This window comes from Saccopteryx bilineata, chromosome 2 (genome assembly GCF_036850765.1).
Source record: "Saccopteryx bilineata isolate mSacBil1 chromosome 2, mSacBil1_pri_phased_curated, whole genome shotgun sequence".
In the NCBI taxonomy this organism is placed as follows: Eukaryota; Metazoa; Chordata; class Mammalia; order Chiroptera; family Emballonuridae; genus Saccopteryx; species Saccopteryx bilineata.
The window spans coordinates 348292170-348313542 of record NC_089491.1 but is presented as its reverse complement, the minus strand read 5'-3'; the positions used below and the strand labels follow the sequence as shown (position 1 = coordinate 348313542).

General features: G+C 37.0%; 1 protein-coding gene across 7 annotated transcripts in view; it reads left to right on the top strand.

Moving 5' to 3' along the window:
* TANC2 (tetratricopeptide repeat, ankyrin repeat and coiled-coil containing 2) overlaps nucleotides 1–21373 on the top strand; it is a 398932-nt gene that overhangs the window by 213702 nt on the left and 163857 nt on the right. For all 7 annotated transcript variants that reach the window (XM_066262672.1, XM_066262671.1, XM_066262670.1 and 4 more), the window contains 2 exons: nucleotides 16697–16845; nucleotides 19922–20108. In XM_066262672.1, the coding sequence (XP_066118769.1) occupies nucleotides 16697–16845; nucleotides 19922–20108 (336 nt within the window). The remainder of the gene's footprint in view (nucleotides 1–16696; nucleotides 16846–19921; nucleotides 20109–21373) is intronic.

Below are 21373 nucleotides of genomic sequence, written 5' to 3'. Positions count from 1 at the left end.
GGTTGGTGCACTGCTTGCCCACGCTCTTCCTTAAAACTCTGTGTTGGCCCCCACATACATGCTTATGTACCTACATAGGCACCTTCTGGAATGCCACCCGTGAACAGGATGGTAGGGCAATTTGTCCTGGTGCCCCCATTAGGTAATGGGCTGTGAGGTGCCAGCAAACTGAGCCCACTGGACCCTCACCCAACAGGGGAGGACCTGAATAGGCCTCTGGAATGGCAGTCTGGCTCCACCCAGGTGAGCAGAGTCCCATGGACACCTGGCAGACTGTTAAACCTCAAACCCAGTTCTCTACTCCTAACACCACACTCAGCAGCTGGCAGCCTTGGGCATCACTAAGTCACTCAACTTTGGACTGCTGCCAGACCCTAAATCTGAGACCTTCACCTTGCACTTCCATTTCTACCAAGGGCAACCATTGGATCAACAATGAGAATGCCTTGGACCCCTGCCCACTTCCATATAAGCTCTCACTGGACTCAAAACCCAGTCCAGGGAAACCACAGAACTACAATCAGTTTTGTGTGGGTCTATTTAGTATACTTAAAATCTGGGTCTGCCCCTTGGACTGCTCCTTTGCTTTCCTGCTCTCCCAAGGGCAGATACTGACCAATGATGAGAGTGCCCTGGACCCCTGCTGTCCTCCACATGAGCTCTCAGTGGAATCAAAACCCAGTCAAGGGCAACTATGGAACAGCAATCACAGCATCATGTGCCCTGGTTCACCTGAGAACCCTAAGACCAAGAGTTGCCCCTTGGTCTCTACCGTGGACTTCTCGCTCCACAGAGGGCAGCTGCTGACCAACAATGAGACTACTCTGGATCCCTGCCAACCTCTATATCAGCCTCAAAGGACTCCCTGCAGAGTCAAAAGCAACTGCAGAGCAGCAGTCACAGCATTGTGTGCCCTAGTTCACCTAAGAACCTTAAGAGCAAGATCTCCCCCCGTGGACATCCTGCTCCACCAAGGGCAGTTGACGATTCCCGCTCCCTGACCTCTAGGACCCCACTTACATGCCCAAGGGAATTGTGAAGTAGCAGGAAATGCTTTAAAGTCAGCCACTCTGTGAGTGGAATTGAGCTAGCGGTGGTTGCTTTGAAATTTTTATTTTTTTGGTGACAGAAAGAGGGACACATAAAGACAGACAGACAGGAAGGGAGAGAGATGAGAAACATCAATACTTTGTTGCAGCTCCTTAGTTCACACCTTAGTTGTGTGCTTTCTCATATATTGAACGTTAACTGCTTATATATGCCTTGAGGATGGTGGAGGAGCTACAGCAGAGAGGGGAACCCCTTGCTCAAGTCAGCAACCTTGGGCTTCAAGCCAGCAACCGTGGGGTCATGTCTATGATCCCATGCTCAAGCCAGCAACCCCGCACTCCAGCCGGGTGAGCCCGCACTCAAGCTGGCAACCTCAGGGTTTCGAACCTGCATCTTCCACGTCCCTTTCTGACGCTTTATCGCTTTATCCACCATGCCACCGTCTGGTCAGGCTTGCTTTGATTCTTGACCACTGGTAGGCAGTGATTCTCACAATCAGGAGCTTCGTTTAGGGAGGATGTGGAAGAGGCCCCCGGCTTCTGCACTTACTGTGACAATAATATCCCTTAACAGTAATACATTTTCCAACATTCATTAGAAAAGTAAAAAGGTAATCATTTAAGAACTAAGAAATGAATATATAACCAGGTTTGCTTTGGTAGTTGAACCAAGCTAATCACAGGTTTTGTAACTGTTAGAGAGAAAGCTTGGGTTTCTTTATTTGATTAAATGTGGTGCAGATTTCTGAGTAATTTGATATAGATGAAGACAAGCAGTTTATAATTAACCAGATCCTAAAGGAAAATGTAAACAGTACAATGTGAAAATGCTAAGAGAATGCCGAAAAAGTAAGAGTCTGTGAAGCTAGACTGGGTAGCTTGCCATGAATATAGTACAGATTAGAGGTTTGGATACACTAGCTATTAGACATTCATTTCTTGGCACAGGTTTTTTTAGTTGAGGCATAATTAACATATATTCTTTTCAGGTGTACAACATAATGATTTGATATTTGTGTATACTGCAAAATAATTACCACAATAAGTCTAGTTACCATCTGTCACCTTACAAGTTACAAAATATTTTTCCAGTGATGAGAACTTTTAAGATTTATTCTCTTAGCAACTTTCAAATATGCAATACAATATTATTGACTATAGTCTTCATCTGTGCATTATATCCCAGTGACTTACTTATTTTATAAATGAGAATCTGTACCTCTGGACCACCTTCATCCATTTTTACCAACCTCCTTCTCCTCTGGCAACCACCAATTTATTGTTTGTTTTGAATTTATTATTTTTGTGTGTGTGTGTGTATTTTTCTGAAGCTGGAAACGGGGAGAGACAGTCAGACAGCCTCTCGCATGCGCCTGACCGGGATCCACCCGGCACGCCCACCAGGGATGATGCTCTGCCCACCAGGGGGCGATGCTCTGCCCCTCCGGGGCATCACTCTGCCGCGACCAGAGCCACTCTAGCGCCTGGGGCAGAGGCCAAGGAGCCATCCCCAGCGCCCGGGCCATCATTGCTCCAATGGAGCCTTGGCTGCGGGAAGGGAAGAGAGAGACAGAGAGGAAGGAGGGGAGGGGGGTGGAGAAGCAAATGGGCGCTTCTCCTATGTGCCCTGGCCGGGAATCGAACCCGGGTCCCCCACACGTCAGGCCGACGCTCTACCGCTGAGCCAACTGGCCAGGGCCGTATTGATTTTTTTTTAAGATTGTACATACAGGTGAAAAAATCGTATGGTATTTATTTTTCTCTGACTTATTTCACTTAGCATAATACCCTCAAGGTTCATCCATGTTGTTGCAAATACCAAGAATTCATTCTCTTGATGGCTGAGTAGTAGTCCATTTTTTTTGACACATGCACACATATTGAGGTAAAAGTAAGTTTACAGTTGTTTGTATGGAAAATAATACAGTAATAAATAAAAATACAAGAATAAACTCTGTTTTGGATACTCACAACTAGAAATCTACTTTTGTTTCACCCTTTCTATACTACATCTTTATTCATTTATTCATCTATGGACACTTAGGTTATTTCTATATCTTGGCTATTGCAGAAAATGCTACAGTCAACGTAGGGGTACATACATCTTTTCAAATTAGTGTTTTTGTTTTCTTTCTATAAATACCCAGATGTGGAATTGCTGGATCATATAATAATTATATTTTTAATTTTTTTTATACTCTTGTTCATTGTGGCCATACCGATTTACATTCCCACCAACAGTAAACATATAAGGGTTCCCTTTTCTCCAGATCTTCACCAACACTTATTATTTGACTTTTTGATGAAAGCCATTGTAACAGCTAAAATTCCTTGTAGGTTTGATTTGCATTTCTCTGATAATTAGTGATGTTGATAATCCTTTCATGTGTCTGTTGGCATCTCTATGTCCTTTGGAAAAAAATATTCAGATATTCTACCCATTTTTTTATTGAATCTGTTACTTTTTTGTTACAGAGTTGTATGAACTCTTTATAAATTTTGCAAATATCTTCTCCCATTCAGTAGCTTGCCTCTTTATTTTGTTAATGGTTTCTTTTATTGTGCAGAAACTAATTAGTTTGATGTAGTCCCACTTGTTCATTTTTGTTTTTGTCGCTCTTGCCTTTGGAGTCAGATTCAAAAAATCATCACTAAGACAGATGTCATGGAGCTTACCACCTATTGTTTATTTTAGTTTTATGGTTTCAGGTCTTACATTGAAGTGTTTATTTCTAGTTGATTTTTGTGCATGGTGTAAGATAGTCTAATCTATTAAAGAGACAGTAAATTTTTGCCTCCTCTCTCATAAGTTAATTGACCGTATATGTGTGGATTTATTTCTAGGCTCTCTATTCTGTTCCATTGATCTATATGTCTGCTTTTATGTTTTGGCACAATTTTAATCATTGTTTAATTCCTCCACAGTTTGGTTACTTTAAGTAGAAATAGGTTTTCTAACTGTTGTAAAGTATAAACCATCTCTAAAAGGGGAATTAGTGTCATCAAGAAAAATAAAGGCACACTTGAAACTTATGTAATGTATTAACCAACTCCAATAAATTTAATTTAAAAAAAAGAAAGACCAAAGTGTTCTAAAATATTAAATGTAAGGTATTTTTCCCTGCTGAGAAGGAAGGAAGGGGCCAGAGCCACAAAGTGTGGAATAACAAAAAGCTTTATTGAGTACAGAGCGTGCATCCCGCCCAGCAAGGGTCCCTGGCCCCTAGGAAAGATGGAGGCCAGAGAAGTCACAAGTGGTGACCTGCATGGGAGATATTTAAAGGGTCCCTAGGGTGGTCGAGCTAATATGACGTGGTGAAATCTCACTGGCTGGCAGATGGTCGCTGTTTTCCAAAGGGTTCCTGGGAAGTTTCTTTTGGTGCACTTGGTTGTGGGTGGTCCCAGCCAAAGTTCACCGGTCTGAGTTCCCCACGTGACCATCCCCCATTATCCACCGACCTTACATTAAGCACTTGGTTTTTTTACTGCATTCTGTAGCCTGCCTGCATATTTTTCAGTTTAATTTATTATGATTTAATTAAATTATTTTTCTCCTAATTTCCCCCCATGAAACTATAAGCTCCTAAGCATAGGGACTATGCCCATTTTTCATAAATGTATATGTAGCAGCTAACACAGTGTTAGACACCGAAAGTTCTCAGCAAATACTTATTTTAAAATTTATTTTTACTTTTAAATTTTCCTTTTTATTGAATTTATTGGGGTGACACTGGTTAACAAAATTATACAGGTTTCAGGTATACAATTCTACAATACATCATCTGTACACTGTATTGTGTGTTCGCCACCCCAAGTCAAGTCTCTGTCCATCACCCTTTATCCCCACCACACCCTTTTCACCTCTCCAAGCCCTTCCTCCCCTGGCAATCGCCACACTTTTGTCCATGTCCATGAATTTCTTTTCTCTTTTTTTAATTTTTTCCATCACTACCCCCTCCACCTAGCCCCAGGAATTTTTAGTATGGCCTTCTCCAAGAACCTTTTCTCCTTTTCTTCCCTCCACTCTTCCAAGACAAATTTGTTTCTTTCTCTGCTTTCTAGCATCTTCCTTTAATTTAGAAAATACTTCTTGTACACATTGGCTTTTCTCTATTCTTATGTCATTGATCCACTTTAAGTTGTTAATTGGTATGAGGTAATTTTTCATTTTGTACTAATTTTAAATATAAATTGCATTATTCCTTTTTTTAAAATAATTTTATTTTTTTTAATGGGGCGACATCAATAAATCAGGATACATATATTCAGAGATAACAAGTCCAGGCCATCTTGTCATTCAATCATGCTGCACACCCATCACCCAGAGTCAGATTGTCCTCCGTCACCCTCTATCTAGTTTTCTCTGTACCCCTCCCCCTCCCCCTTTCCCTCTCCCTTCCCCCCCCCCTCCGTAACCACCACACTCTTATCAATGTCTCTTAGTTTCACTTTTATGTCCCACCTACGTATGGAATAATGCAGTTCCTGGTTTTTTCTGATTTACTTATTTCGCTTCGTATCATGTTATCAAGATCCCACCATTTTGCTGTAAATGATCCGATGTCATCATTTCTTATGGCTGAGTAGTATTCCATAGTGTATATGTGCCACATCTTCTTTATCCAGTCTTTTATTGAAGGGCTTTTTGGTTGTTTCCATGTCTTGGCCACTGTGAACAATGCTGCAATGAACATGGGGCTACATGTGAATTTACGTTATCAATGTTTCTGAGTTTTGGGGATATATTCCAGTAGAGGGATTGCTAGGTCATAAGGTAGTTCTATTTTCAGTTTTTTGAGGAACAACCATACTTTCTTCCATAATGGTTGTACTACTTTACATTCCCACCAACAGTGAATGAGGGTTCCTTTTTCTCCACAGCCTCTTCAACATTTGCTATTACCTGTCTTATTGATAATAACTAATCGAACAGGTGTGAGGTGGTATCTCATTGCCGTTTTGATTTGCATTTCTCTAATAACTAAAGAAGATGAGCATCTTTTCATATATCTGTTGGCCATTTGTATTTCTTCCTGGGAGAAGTGTCTGTTCATATCCTCTTCCCATTTTTTTATTGGATTGTTTGTTTGTTTGTTGTTGAGTTTTATGAGTTCTTTGTATATTTTGGATATTAGGCCCTTATCTGAGCTGTTGTTTGAAAATATCATTTCCCATTTAGTTGGCTTTCTGTTTATTTTGTTATCAGTTTCTCTTGCTGAGCAAAAACTTCTTAGTCTGATGTAGTCCCATTCATTAATTTTTGCCTTCACTTCTCTTGCCTGTGGACTCAAATTCATAAAATGCTCTTTAAAACCCAGGTCCATGAGTTGAGTACCTATGTCTTCTTCTATGTACTTAATTGTTTCAGATCTTATGTTTAGATCTTTGATCCATTTTGAGTTAATTTTAGTACAGGGGGACAAACTGTAGTCCAGTTTCATTCTTTTGCATGTGGTTTTCCAGTTTTCCCAGCACCATTTATTGAAGAGGCTTTCTTTTCTCCATTGTGTGTTGTTGGTCCCTTTATCAAAAATTATTTGACTATATATATGTGGTTTTATTTCTGGACTTTCTATTCTGTTCCATTGGTCTGAGTGTCTATTTTTCTGCCAATACCATGCTGTTTTGATTGTCGTGGCCCTATAATAGAGTTTGAAATCAGGTATTGTAATGCCCCCAGCTTCATTCTTTTTCTTTAGGATTGCTTTGGCTATTCGGGGTTTTTTATAGTTCCATATAAATCTGATGATTTTTTGCTCTATTTCTTTTAAAAATGTCATTGGAAGTTTGATAGGAATTGCATTAAATTTGTATATTGCTTAGGTTAATATAGCCATCTTGATTATATTTATTCTTCCTAACCAAGAACAAGATATATTCTTCCATCTCATTATATCTTTTTCGATTTCCCTTAACAATGGTTTATAGTTTTCATTATATAAGTCCTTTACATTCTTTGTTATGTTTATTCCTAAGTATTTTATTTTTTTTGTTGCAATCGTGAAGGGGATTATTCTTTTGAGTTCGTTCTCAATTGTTTCATTGTTGGCATATAGAAAAGCTATTGACTTCTGTATGTTAATTTTGTATCCTGCGACCTTACTGTATTGGCTTATTGTTTCTATTAGTCTTTTTGTGGATTCTTTGGGGTTTTCGATGTATAGGATCATATCATCTGCAAAAAGTGATACCTTTACTTCTTCTTTTCCAATATGGATGCCTTTTATTTCTTTGTCTTGTCTAATTGCTCTGGCTAGAACCTCTAGTACCACATTAAATAAGAGTGGAGAGAGTGGACAACCCTGTCTTGTTCCTGATTTAAGGGGGAAAGCCTTCAGTTTAGTGCCATTTAATATGATGTTAGCTGATGGTTTATCATATATGGCCTTTATCATGTTGAGATATTTTCCTTCTATACCCATTTTGTTGAGAGTCTTAAACATAAAATTGTGTTGTATTTTATCAAAAGCCTTTTCTGCGTCTATTGATAAGATCATGTGGTTTTTGTTCTTTGTTTTGTTGATATGGTGTATTACGTTAACCGTTTTACGTATGTTGAACCATCCTTGAGATTCTGGGATGAATCCCACTTGATCGTGATGTATTATTTTTTTAATATGTTGTTGTATTCGATTTGCTAGATTTTGTTTAGTATTTTAGCATCTGTATTCATTAGAAATATTGGTCTGTACTTTTCTTTTTTTTGTGCCATCCTTGCCTGGTTTTGGTATGAGGGTTATGTTGGCCTCATAAAATGTGTTTGGAAGTATTGCTTCTTCAATTTTTTGGAAGACTTTGAGTAGAATAGGAACAAAGTCTTCTTTGAATGTTTGATAAAATTCACTGGTATAGCCGTCAGGCCCTGGACTTTTATTTTTGGGGAGGTTTTTAATGGTTTTTTCTATTTCCTCCCTGCTAATAGGTCTGTTTAGGCTTTCTGCTTCTTCTTGACTCAGTCTAGGAAGGTTGTATTGTTCTAGGAATTTATCCATTTCTTCTAGGTTGTTGAATTTAGTGGCATAAAGTTTTTCATAGTATTCTATAATAATTCTTTGTATATCTACGGTGTCCGTGGTGATTTCTCCTCTTTCATTTTGGATTTTGTTTATATGAGTTCTTTCTCTTTTTTCCTTGGTAAGTCTTGCCAAGGGTTTGTCAATTTTGTTGATCTTTTCAAAGAACCAGCTCCTTGTTCTATTAATTTTTTCTATAGTTTTTCTGTTCTCTAATTCATTTATTTCTGCTCTGATTTTTATTATCTCTTTTCTTCTGCTGGTTTTGGGTTGTCTTTGTTCTTCTTTTTCTAGTTCCTTAAGGTGTGAAGTTAAGTGGTTCACTTGGGCTTTCTCTTGTTTGTTCATATAGGCCTGAAGTGATATGAACTTCCCTCTTATCACTGCTTTTGCTGCATCCCATAGATTCTGATATGTCGTATTGTCATTTTCATTAATCTGTATATATCTTTTGATCTCTGCACTTATTTCTTCTTTGACCCATTCATTTTTTAAAAGTATGTTGTTTAGTTTCCACATTTTTGTGGGATTTTTTTCCTCTTTTTTGCAGTTGAATTCTAGTTTCAAGGCTTTATGATCAGAAAATATGCTTGGTACAACTTCAATTTTTCTGAATTTGCTAATGTTGTTTTTGTGGCCCAACATATGGTCAGTTCTTGAGAATGATCCATGTACACTGGAGAAAAATGTATACTCAGTCACTTTGGGATGAAATGTCCTGTAGATGTCTATCATATCCAGGTGCTCTAGTGTTTTGTTTAAGGTCACTATGTCTTTGTTGATTCTCTGTTTGGATGACCGATCTAGAGCCGTCAGCGGTGTATTGAGGTCTCCAAGTATTACTGTATTTTTGTCAGTTTTTGTTTTAAGATCAATAAGTAGCTGTCTTATATATTTTGGTGCTCCTTGGTTTGGTGCATATATATTAAGAATTGTTATATCTTCTTCTTGATTCAGTGTCCCCTTAGCCATTATGAAATGGCCATTTTTCTCTCTGAGTACTTTTGCTATCTTGTAGTCAGCATTATCAGATATGAGTATTACTACGCCTGCTCTTTTTTGGATGTTATTTGCTTGGAGTATTGTTTTCCAGCCTTTCACTTTGAATTTGTTTTTATCCTTGTTACTTAGATGAGTTTCCTGTAGGCAGCATACAGTTGGATTTTCTTTTATAATCCATTCTGCTACTCTTTGCCTTTTTATTGGTGAGTTTAATCCGTTTACATTTAGTGTAATTATTGACACTTGTGGGTTCCCTATTACCATTTTATATCTTGCTTTCTGTTACTTTTGTGTCTTGTTTGATCCTTCTCTTTCGTTTTTCTATCTTTTGTTTTTATTTGGTTGTATTCCATACATCTTTCCTCTATTGCTATCTTTTTTTTCTCATGTGCTTCTGTGGTGGTTTTTTCAATGGTGGTTACCTTTAAGTAATGAAAAGGGTTCCTACCCTGTTCATTGTAGCGAATTATTTTGTGAGTACTTTTGCACTCCATCGTCCTTTGCTACTGTTAATCTCCATCTTCTCCCCCCCTTTCTTTTTGTTGTTCTGGCTCTGTTTTGTTTTTTTTTTGTTCTTTGTATCTGATTGGAGAACCCCCTTTAGTAATTCCTGGAGTGGGGGTTTTCTGATGATAAATTCCCTCATCTTTTCTGTATCTGTGAGTGTTTTTATTTCTCCTTCATATTTGAAGGATAGCTTTGATGGGTTAGTATTCGTGGCTGAAAGTTCCTCTCTTTCAGGGCTTTAAATATTGGGGTCCACTCTCTTCTAGCTTGTAGAGTTTCTGCTGAGAAATCTGATGATAATCTAATGGGCCTTCCTTTATATGTTGTATTCTTATTTTCCCTGGCTGCCTTGAGAATTTTTTCTTTGTTGTTGGTTTGTGCCAATTTCATTATGATACGCCTTGGAGTAGGTTTGTTGGGGTTAAGAAAACTCGGAGTTCTGTTTGCTTCTTGAACTTGAGGCTTTAGTTCTTTCCACAGGCTTGGGAAGTTCTCATCTATTATTTGTTTGAGTATGTTCTCCATTCCATTTTCTCTCTCTTCTCCCTCTGATATACCTATTATTCTTATGTTATTCTTTTTGATGGAGTCAGATAATTCTTGTAGGGCTATCTCATTTTTTTTTTAATTTTTGAGTCTCTTCTTCTCTCTGTTGTGCCTTAAGTTGCTTGTCTTCTATTTCACTAATCTTCTCTTCTATCTGACCTGTTCTATTAGCTAAGCTTGTTACTTCGTTTTTCAGCTCATGAATTGAGTTTTTCATCTGTGTTTGATTTGTTTTTATAGTTTCAATTTCCTTGGACATATATTCTTTGTGTTCATTGAGTTGTTTTCTGAGCTAAGTTGCCTTTCTGTGTTTTCTTGTATATCTCGGAGGATTTTTAGGATTTCTATCTTGAATTCTCTTTCATTTAGCTCCAAGGTTTCCAATATATTAAATTTTTTCTCCATAGATTTTTCCTCATCTAGCTGTGTTACCTCTCTTTCTTTTGTATCCATGATATTCGATTTTCTCTTCCTTAATGGCATCTGAGGGTGGTTTTGTTGATAGTATTAATGAGATTTAATAAAGAATAAAAATTTAAAAAAATAAAAAATCAAAAAGAGTTGGTTTTTTAAAAAAATTAATAATGAATTAAAGAAAAATAAAATAAAAATTTTTTTAAAAAGGAAATTATTTCCCCCCCCCCTTTTTTTCTCTCCTCTCCCCTCTTTCTTGAGAAAATCTTGTGGTGGACTGTGAATTATAACAAACAATGCCTGTGATGGAGGGCCTGAATTGGGGAAAAGTAATAAAGGGTCAAAAAAAAAAAAGAAGGGGGTATGGACCCACAAAAAGCAAATAGTGAAAAAATTTGGGTAAAGAATAAAATGATTTGCTTTTAGGTGTTGGTTGACTAAGAGTTATAATCAGAGGAATAAGAGGGAAACAGAGAAATGGGGGGACAAATTAAAAAATTACTATTGTATTTAGTGGAACAAGAACTAGATAAAATGGAGAGCCAGGGATGGGAGCACTACTAGTGAGTTAAAAAGGTGAAGTAAAAACCCCCCAAAATGCCACAAACATAAGTTTGAGTCTCAGATAAGATAATTTGTTTGTTATTGAGGTTTGAATGAGAGGAGATGTAAAGGAGAAAGGAAGAAATTAATATAGAGGGAGAAAAGAAAGAGAGAGAGAAAAAAAGAGGGAACCACTAAAAGAAGAAAAAAGAAAAAAGAGGAGAGAGAGAGAGAGTTAAGGGTTTTGGAGTGCAACCTTCATAGAGAGAAAGGAAGAGGAAAGAAAAGATAATGGGAGATGTAACACTTATGGGTAGTGTAGTTCAAGGAGAGGAGAGAGTAACACCAGCAGAGAGTTAATCGGCCAAATTGGAGGAGGAAAAAATACATATCAAGAATGAAGATAAGAGAAACAAACAAACAAATATAATAAAATGGGATAGGTTATAAAGTCTGCAGATTATTCTTGATTTTGAGAGGTTATCTTCTTGCTTTTTCTTTTCTCTCCCTCTTCCTGGTCAGTGACTCTGTACCCTGGGTTCTGCCCCTTTGGCACGCTCAGGTAGAGGTTTGCAGTTGATAAGTCTCTATGGTGATGTCATGTATTGTGCTTTAGTCTTGTTGGCAGTCGAGGCTCATTAGCATTTATAGGCTCCGACAGTGAGAGAGTCCGTGTTCCTGGAGCCTTTCTCCTAGTCTTTCCTTCCTCAATTAGTAGCCTGATAATCCAGCTATGGGGTTGCTGCTGCCTCTGCCTGGATAGTAAGAGGCTCAAAGAGCTGGCAGCTCCCCACTCTATTTCCACTCAGCACAGGGTTCTGGGTAAGGTTCAGTCAGTCCGAGCTGCTAGCCTAATCAGGCGGGGTTTCCGCCCACTCAAAGACCTCTGACTCTGCCACTCTGTCCAGTAACACAGGCGGGCGCCCACTCCCGGTGCGCTTGGAGGAAACTCTCGCTCACTATCTGTGCGCAGACCAGGATATCCGGCCGGCAGTCTCACGCTCTGAGTGAAACCCCCAACCGCATGAAAAAGTTCCAGCGTTGGAATTGGCTCTCGCTCCGTCCTTGTGCGCGGCTTTTGCAAGGCGCTGGGGCGGCCCGAGATTCCGCTTTGGCCCACACAAAGGCCCCTGACTCTGCCCCTCTGTGCGACAACACGGGCGCGCACTGCCAAGGCACTCGGAGGAATCTCTCGCTATCTGCGCGCGCAGACCAGGATATCAGGCCGGCCATGTTTCCCGGTCGCTGAGTGAAACCCCCAGCAGCACGGAAAAGTTCCACCGTTGGAATTAGTTCTCGCTCCCTCCCGTGCGCGGCTTTCCCAGGGCGCTGGGGCTGCCCAGAGATTCCGCTTTCGGCCCACACACTCTGCCTCTCTGTGGGGTAACACGGGCACCCACTCCTGGGGCTTTGGAAGAAATCTCTCACCCACTATCTGTGCGCGCCGACCAGGAGATCGGGTAAAATGGCTGCCCCACTTGTCTTTCTTTGTCTGGGTTTGGCGCAAGTGTTAGCTTGTATTGCCCGGGTTGCCACAGGAACAGTTTTTCCTCGGCTTGGATCTCCGTGCCACAGCCTGGTTCAGCCATTTGTGCCGCGGCCTGGATCTATTCACCCCCTTTGCCCGCCTCAGTTTCTATATTCACAGATCCCAGAGAAAACCGCCCTGTTTAGGTTAGTGAGGAAGGTGGAGCATTTCTTACTCCGTATTTCCTTCAGGGTTTGGTTATATATTTAGCCAGTTTTTCGCTCGATCATACCTTCGGGTGTATTGCAAAACATCTGGAGGCTCCAAGGATAGGTTTTTCTGTTTCTGGTTGAAGATCTTGTTGAGTTTTGGGGGAGATTTATCGGTATCGCTTCCTACCCCGCCATTACTCTGGCGTCCTACTCATTATTCCTTTTTTAAAAATAATTAATAGAATTCTTTCTTGGAGGAAAAAAGTGGGCATTATGTTTCATTTTCAAACCCAGTGTCCTTTGTCCTTAATATATTTTCTATAATTTTTTAAAATTAAAATACAAGTACAGAAGTATACAAATCATAATTATGGAGCTATAAAATTTTATGAAATGAACACAAGCATATAACACTACCTAAATAAAGAATAGAACATTACCAGCAATTCAACTTTCTCATACTTCTTCTGCATCAATATCCACTCCCTAAAAGCATAACCACTATTCTGATTGCCATTATCAATTATTTCTTTTACCAGTTTTCAAACTTTACATAAATGAAATAATTTAGTATGTATTCTTTTGAATCTCCCTTCTTTGGTTCAATAGTATGTTTAAGAGATTCTCTTTTATTGCTCTCATATTTCATTGTATATCTACTGTTGGACATTTTCATTTTTGGTTATTATGAACAATTCTACAAATATTTGTTCCATACATTTTGATACACCTATGTATACCTCTCCTTTTAGTGGCTACCTGGTAGTGGATATGCTGGGTCATAAAGTTTTCAGTATGTTCAGTATGTTTTTCCAGATTTTATGTTACCAATTTACATTCACACCAACATAGCAGTATTTAAGTGCTTTTTTACCCCATATTGTCAGGTGGGTTTTTGTGTGTGTGTGTGTGTGTGTGTGTGTGTTGTTCTGCACTACACATACGTAGTGATATCTCAGTGTAATTTTATTATTTCCCAATAATGTTGAAGAGCTTTTCATATGATTATTGGTCACTTAGATATCCTCTTGTAAATTCCTGTATAAATATTTTTCATTTTAAAATTGGATTTTCTTTATTTTTCTTATTCATTTGTACAGATTCTTTATACATTCTAGATACAAGTTCTTTCTTGGATATATGAATTAAAGATATCTTTTCCCACTCTATGGCTTGCTTTTTAAACATCTGAATAGTATCTTTAATGAACAGAAGTTTTTCACATTGTTACACTTCACTTTACCAATCTTTTATTTTATGGTTACTGCCTTTTGGGTCCTATTGAAGAAACTTTGCCTGGTCTTAGATCATGAAGATATTCTATTAGGTTATCTTCCAGAAAATATATTGGTTTACCTTTCATAATAAATCTATATTCTATCTGGAATTGATTTTTGTGTGTAGGTAGGAACTGATTTTTGTGTGTGTGATTTTGATATGAGGTAGGAACAGGTTTATTTTTTATTCATATCATATTAATCCATCACTAATTATTGAAAATACCAGTCTGTTACCAAAATATTGCAGTGGCACCATGTTTCTAAATAAGTAAGTATAGGTTTGTATCTAGATTCTTCATTCTGTTCCATTGGTCTCTTTATTTATGCTATGTCAGTTGAAGTCTGTCTTAATTACTTTAGCATTATATTAAATCTTGATGTTAAGTAATAGAAGTCTGTCTTCAAGTTTTCTTTAGTATTCCTGGACCTCTCATTTCCATGTAAATTTTAGAATCCTTTAGTTTTAATGATGCTGTATTTCTCATTCAGTGTTCTTGGGAGCAAAGCCTAATATATAAACACACTTCTCACAAATAGCCAAAATAAAACAAAGAACTGTACATTTAAATAGTTTTATTAAGTATAATGTATGGATGCTATATGACTTATTTTGTGTAATATATCACAGTGATTTTTTAATACCCTACGAGCCATCTTGTTTAGTTTATTATATTCCTAATTTATCATTATTAAAGAAGTCACAGCAGAATTCCACTCAAAGAAAGTACTACCTTTTAAATAAAATAAAATAAAATAAAATAAATTTTAAAAAGGTCTGACCTGTGGTGGCACAGTGGCTAAAGCATCGACCTGGAAATGCTGAGGTCGCTGGATTGAAAACCCTGGGCTTGCCTGGTCAGGCACATATGGGAGTTGATGCTTCCAGCTCCTCCCCCCTGTCTCTCTCTCCTCTCTCTCTCTCTCTCCTCTCTAAAATGAATAAATAAAATAAAAAAAAATAAAAAGTACAACCTTTGTTTAGGGAGGGGGTGTTCCTTAATTGGGCTTGTTTGCTTATGATGACACCCTCTTTCTTCACATTGCCTGGATGGTCACGGATGAAATGAAAAAATAGGTAAAATATTGGTATGAGGATTTAAGAGAACTTTTAAGAGTTTGAGCAAATACCATGGATAGGGAGAAAATAGAGTGATCCCCAGCATCTTGGTGAAAAACTAGAGTCAAGGATGATAGTATAACCTAGGGGTTAAGAGCTTGAGTTCTAGATCCAGATGGCCTGGTTTAGCCCTTACCAGCCATATGAATTTGGGAAGGTTACTTACCTCTTCTATGCTTCACTTTCCATATTTATGAACTGGGGATAAGAGTGCCTGCCTCTAGGGTGGTTGTGATAATTAAATGAGTTAACACATATAAAATACTTAGAAACAGTACCTGGCATAAAGTTAATACAGATATGTGCTTTTATTGTAATTAACAAAAGATAATCTGTGAAAAACCTGAGATGTATCATAGTTTTAGTTTTATTTAACTTTTGTGCCTTAATATGATCCCCCATCTTTGACACATGCAATACAATCCTCATAAAGTCCTGTCTATCCTTCACCATAGGACTAAGGTTGAACACTGAAAAGATTATAGCAGAATACAATGGTGTAGAAACAGGCCCATATTCAAGAAGAATAATCCCAAAGACTAAAAATGCATCATTGTAAGTCAGAAATTAAAAGTCATTCTAAGAATCCTCAGAAATAACAGGTTGGACACTTGTTTTCCTACTGACTGTGTGTAATTTTGGAGTACCAAACTCTGGCAAATACTAGCATAACTAAGTGATCAAAGTTAACAGAGCAATACTTTAGTGATATTTCTGCCAAAAATGCATGACCTAAATCAAATCAAGAGGTAACATGAGATAAATTCTAATTGAGGAGCATTGTGCAAAACAACTGACCTAGAATCTTCAAAAGTGTCAATGTCATGAAAGTTAAGAAAAAACTGAAAAACTGTTCCAGATCAAAAGAAATAAAAGAGAACTGGGAACTAAATGCATTGCATAATCCTGAATTGTTGGATCCTTTTGCTAGAAAGGGCATTACTGGGACAAATGTGAAAATTTAAATGGGTCTGTGCATGAGGTCATAATAATGTAATATGTGAGTTTCCTGATTTCTGTGCTACTGTGGCTATGTAAGAGAATGTCCTTGTTTATTGGAAATACATACTATTAGGGATGATGGGACATCATGTCAGTACTTTTCAAATCATTAAGGAAAAAAATATTCTTTGTATTATTTTTGAAACTTTTTGTAAGTTTGAACTAATTTCAAAATAAGAAAGAATATTTACCCAAAACTGTAAGGGGGGAAAAAGAATCTGAATAAAGGTGGTAATTGTGGCCAGGAATTAGACCCAAAGGTGAGGACAGTATTAGAAAGATAACTGCCAAACTTTTTCTGTTCAGTAAGTTAGGAAAACATTTTCTCCAACTCATTTCAAGTAAGTAAATAGAGGATAATCTGAGTAGACTATATATCAATTATAATATGTAAATGTGGGAAAGTAAGGTTCTAGGCAAAGACTCTGTTATTTTGGATTTAGAATATAAAAACAAAGGAAATGACCAAACTAAATGTGATAATAATTGCAGAAATTGGCTTTTATTTTGAAAGATTCATGTTTTAATGTCTTCCTGTTTTAGGTGATGCTGAACAGGAACTTGGTCCCCCTCCATCTGTAGATGAGGCAGCAAACACACTCATGACACGTCTGGGTTTCCTCCTTGGAGAGAAAGTCACGGAAGTTCAGCCAGGTGACCAATACAACATGGAAGTGCAGGATGAAAATCAGGTAAACTACTTGTCAGCAATTCTGTGAAACATGGGATGAATCAACCTATTATTTCAGGAAAGGAAAAATGTTACAAGGTAAGAGAGAGAGTGTGTGTGTGTGTAGGGGGGGGTGGGGTGTAGAGAAGAATAATCCCAATTGCTGAATGCCTTTTGAGGCCGGGAAATACCACTTAATTTTCTACAGTCACTGTTTTTGTTCAGTTTATGAAACATCTTTTAGTTTCATTCTTAACTTTAAGAAGCCACGTTAAAGTTTTGATTCATTTATTGAATGAATGAGAAAAAATAATGAGCAAATAAGCCAAAAAGCAAAATTGACATATATATGTTTAAGCTTCCTCACAACCCAATGTGGTAGGGTTCATTTATATTCTAACTTTTAGATATAAAAAAAATGGAGCCCTGGCCAGTTTGCTCAGTGGTAGAGCATCAGCCCCGCTTGTGAATGTCCCAGGTTCAATTCCTGGTCAAGGCACACAGGAAAAGTGACCATCTGCTTCACCACTCTCCCCACACCCACAACCATGGCTCAATTGGCTCACCCTGCATGCTGAGGATGGCTCTATGGTCTACCTCAGGCATTAAAAATAGCTCAGTTTCTGAGTAACAGAGTGACACCCTCAATGGGCAGAGCCTTGCCCCATAGGGGGCTTGCCAGTTGGATCCTGGTCAGGGCACATGTGGGAATCTGTCTCTCTGCCTCCCCTGCTCTCCCTTAATTAAGAAAATAAAAATGAAAATAGAGCTTTTTTAAAAATGGAAATGCATAAATAAAAATTATAAAATTTGAAAAAAAATGGAAATACACTGCCAGAAAGTAGTTTAATAATATTTAAATCCAGGCGGTCTGCTTTTGTAACCCATATTCTTAATAGCGATATTACACTATTCCAGTGTAATATGAACTAACAACACCTGACAAGATTGAGAGAATCAAGTTAAATCATGAATATGAAAATACTTTGTGAGCTGTAAAATGTGATATAAATAGAAGGTATAAAATAATATGCAATAAGTATTTAAATATATGTGGGAACTGTATGATTTGAGGGAAATTACTTCATAACGTTCATACTTTTTCACATTTCTTAACTGAGATAAATAATAATAGGTCTCATACTTAGTTGATAAAGGATTAGATGAAATAACTTTTTTTAACTGTAAAGCATTAAACAAATGTAAAGTATTAGTAATAAAGCTAAATGATAGCCTTCTTGGAGTATAGTATACCATAAAACTATCATGGAACCAGAAGAAAGAAGCTCTGTTGATCGTCAGAAATTCTAGTCTAGGAAGATTATTAAAAACTAGGAGGTCATGTTCATTTGGTGACTTTCTTCTGAGCCAAACAAAGTACTCATGAAAATAAATTGCTTATATTTCATGCACATGGAAAGGAAAAAAAGCTGGGTAGCAATACTTTATCTGACAAAATAGACTTTAAAACAAAGGCTATATATAGCCTTTGCAAGAGACAAAGAAGGATACTGCATAACGGTAAAGGTAGCAATCTGACAAGAGGATATCACTCTGTAAACATTTATGCACCCAACATAGGAGCACTTAAATATATACAACAAATCTTGATGGACATAAAGGGAAAGACTGATAGTAAAACAGTCGTAGGAGGGGATTTTAACACCCCACTGATAGCAATAGATAGATCTTCCAGACAGAAAATCAAACAGTGGCCTTAAATGACACACTAGATTAAATTGATTTAATTGATATTTTCAGAGCATTTCACCCCAAAGCAGCAGAATATACATTCTTTTCAAGCACACGGAACATTTTCTAAGAGAGACCACGTTAGGACAATAAATTTAAGAAGAATGAAACCATATCAAGCATTCTTCTGTGACCATAATGGAGTGAAACTAGAACTCAATCACAAGAAGAAACTGAAAAACACACCAAGACATGAGGCTAAATAACGTATTACTGCCAATGAATGGTTTAATAATGAGATCAAGGAAAAATCAAAAGATACCTGGAAACAAATGAAAATGAGAACACAACAACCCAAAAATCTATGGGAAACAGCAAAAGCAGTTCTAAGAGGGAATTTATAACATTATAGGCCTATCTTAAGAAACAAGAAAAACCTCAGATTAAACAATCTAACTTTACACCTAAAGGAACTTGAAAAAAAACAAGAAACAAAGCCCATTGTGAACAGAAGGAAAGAAATAATAAAGATCAGAGCAGAAATAAATGAAATGGACTCTTAAAAAAAAGCACAAAAGATCAGTGAAACCAAAAGCTGGTTATTTGAAAAGATAAACAAAATTGACAAGCCTTTAACCAGAATCATCAAGAAAAAAGAGAGAGGACCCAAATAAATATAATCAGAGATAAAAGAGGAAAAGTAACAACTGACATCAAAGAAAGACAAAGGATTGTAAGAAAATATTACATGATTCCATTTCTGGAAATTTATCTGAAGAAACCCAAAATACTAAGTTGAAACAATATATGTACACCTATGTTCTTTGCAGCGTTATTTACAATATCCCAAGTGTTCATTAATAGATGAGTGGATACAAAAGCTGTGGTACATTTACATGGTGGAATACAACTCAGCCAGAAAAAAGGAAATCTTATCTTTTGTGACAGCATGAATAGACATGGAGAGCATTATGCTAAGTGAAATAAGCTAGCATAGAAAGACAAATATCATATGGTTTCAGTCATATGTGTAATCTAATGTACAAAATGAACTTACAAGCAAAATAGAGACAAACTCATACATGGAAAGCAGGCTGACAGCTGTTAATGGGGGTTGGGGGAGGGATTGAGTAAAGCAGAAAATACTAAAAAAAAAAAATACTTGTTACTGAAAATTTCTTAGGCAGAAAAACTGGCCAGTCTTCGCTCGTTTTGTTTTACCTTAAGTGTAGAACACAGAATCTTTTATCATATAAAGCAAAAACAAATAGAACCTAATAAATGTAAAAGCTGCATATAGATTTTCTTTTTTTAATTCCCATCCAATATTATATTTTACCATAAGATATGATTTACTTTAAAAATTGATCTGTTTATCTTATTTATTTTTTATTCTAATTTTTCAGACCTCAGCAATTACCCAGCAGATAAGTCCCTGTTCCACCTTGACTAGCAGCACTGCCTCCCCACCAGCCAGTAGCCCCTGCTCTACCCTCCCACCAGTCAGTACAAATGCAACAGCCAAGGATTGCAGCTACGGGGCTGTCACTAGTCCAACCTCCACCCTAGAAAGCAGAGATAGTGGCATTATTGGTGAGTTGGTTTATATGTTAATCATTTTATGTCTTTGTTTTTCTTTTTTTAAAAATTATACAAGCTTACAGTTTTCAAAAAATCTGCTTTTCAGTTGTTGAGATGTATCTCTAAAATATGTTTCTTTTTAATGATGCTAGAGAGAGAAAATAAAGATAGCTATTTTTATTTCTCCCTGCTTAACCACTTTTTTAAAGGTATTACCTATAAATGAAGGGGGGGATAGAAAAAGGTTTTTTCTACTTCTTCCTGTAAATTTACATGTATCTATCAAAAGAAGTGGTTCCAAAAAAGCTCCTTCCTCACTACACTAGTGGGGTTTTCAGAGTTTCTCAATTCTTATACTTACTGCTCGTTGTATACATGTTCAGGGGAGTCAGACAAATGAAGGTGAGGTAAGTTTGGGGAAATGAAGAATCCTTTTCTAATGAGAAGGAGCAAGGACTATTCTAGGCTTCATTTTTGAAAAACAAGCGAACTATATAATAACAGGTTTGGTTTATGCAAATATATAGCACAGTAGGGGCGCAAAATGAAATCAGTGTTCTTCTTACATTAGGAAAACTAGATGTCTTTCTTGTCTTTGCTTTTATCTACCATGACCATAAATACCTTTCCTTACTATGAAACATTTTTTAATTTTTAAATTTTATTTAGAAAATTAACTTTAACAGGGTGACATTGATCAATAAGAGTACATAGGTTTCAAGTAAACATTTCTGTAGCATTTGAACTGTTGATTATGTTGTATATACCCATCACCCAAAGTCAAAGCATTTTCTGTCACCTTATATTTGTCCTTTTTTACACCCTTTTCCCAACCCCCTTCTTATTATAAAATTTAGTATTTGAATAATTTAATAGGGTCCATGGGCCACTGAATTATTCTGTCTTTGTGCCACAAATTAACTTAATTGCTGACAACTTTCCACCATCAATCAGGACTTTCATAATTTTGTTTGATAGATCTTCTATTTTTGAAAAATATTTTTAACATCATTGTATTCATTTTTTAATACTGTAGTTCTAATTTTTAATTTGTCAAACAAATAGTGTATCTCTGTGAAAGCTTCTGTTCAAAATTTGTAAACTAGTACTGTCATCCTTGATACTATTCCAACTAAACTTACAGAAGCTTGATGTTTTATTTTATATTGTTTTGTTTTGTTTTTATTTAAGAGAGGGAAAGAGAGAGACACTGATTTGTTATTCCACTTATTCATGCATTTATTGGTTGATTCTTGTTTGTGCCCTGACTGGGGATC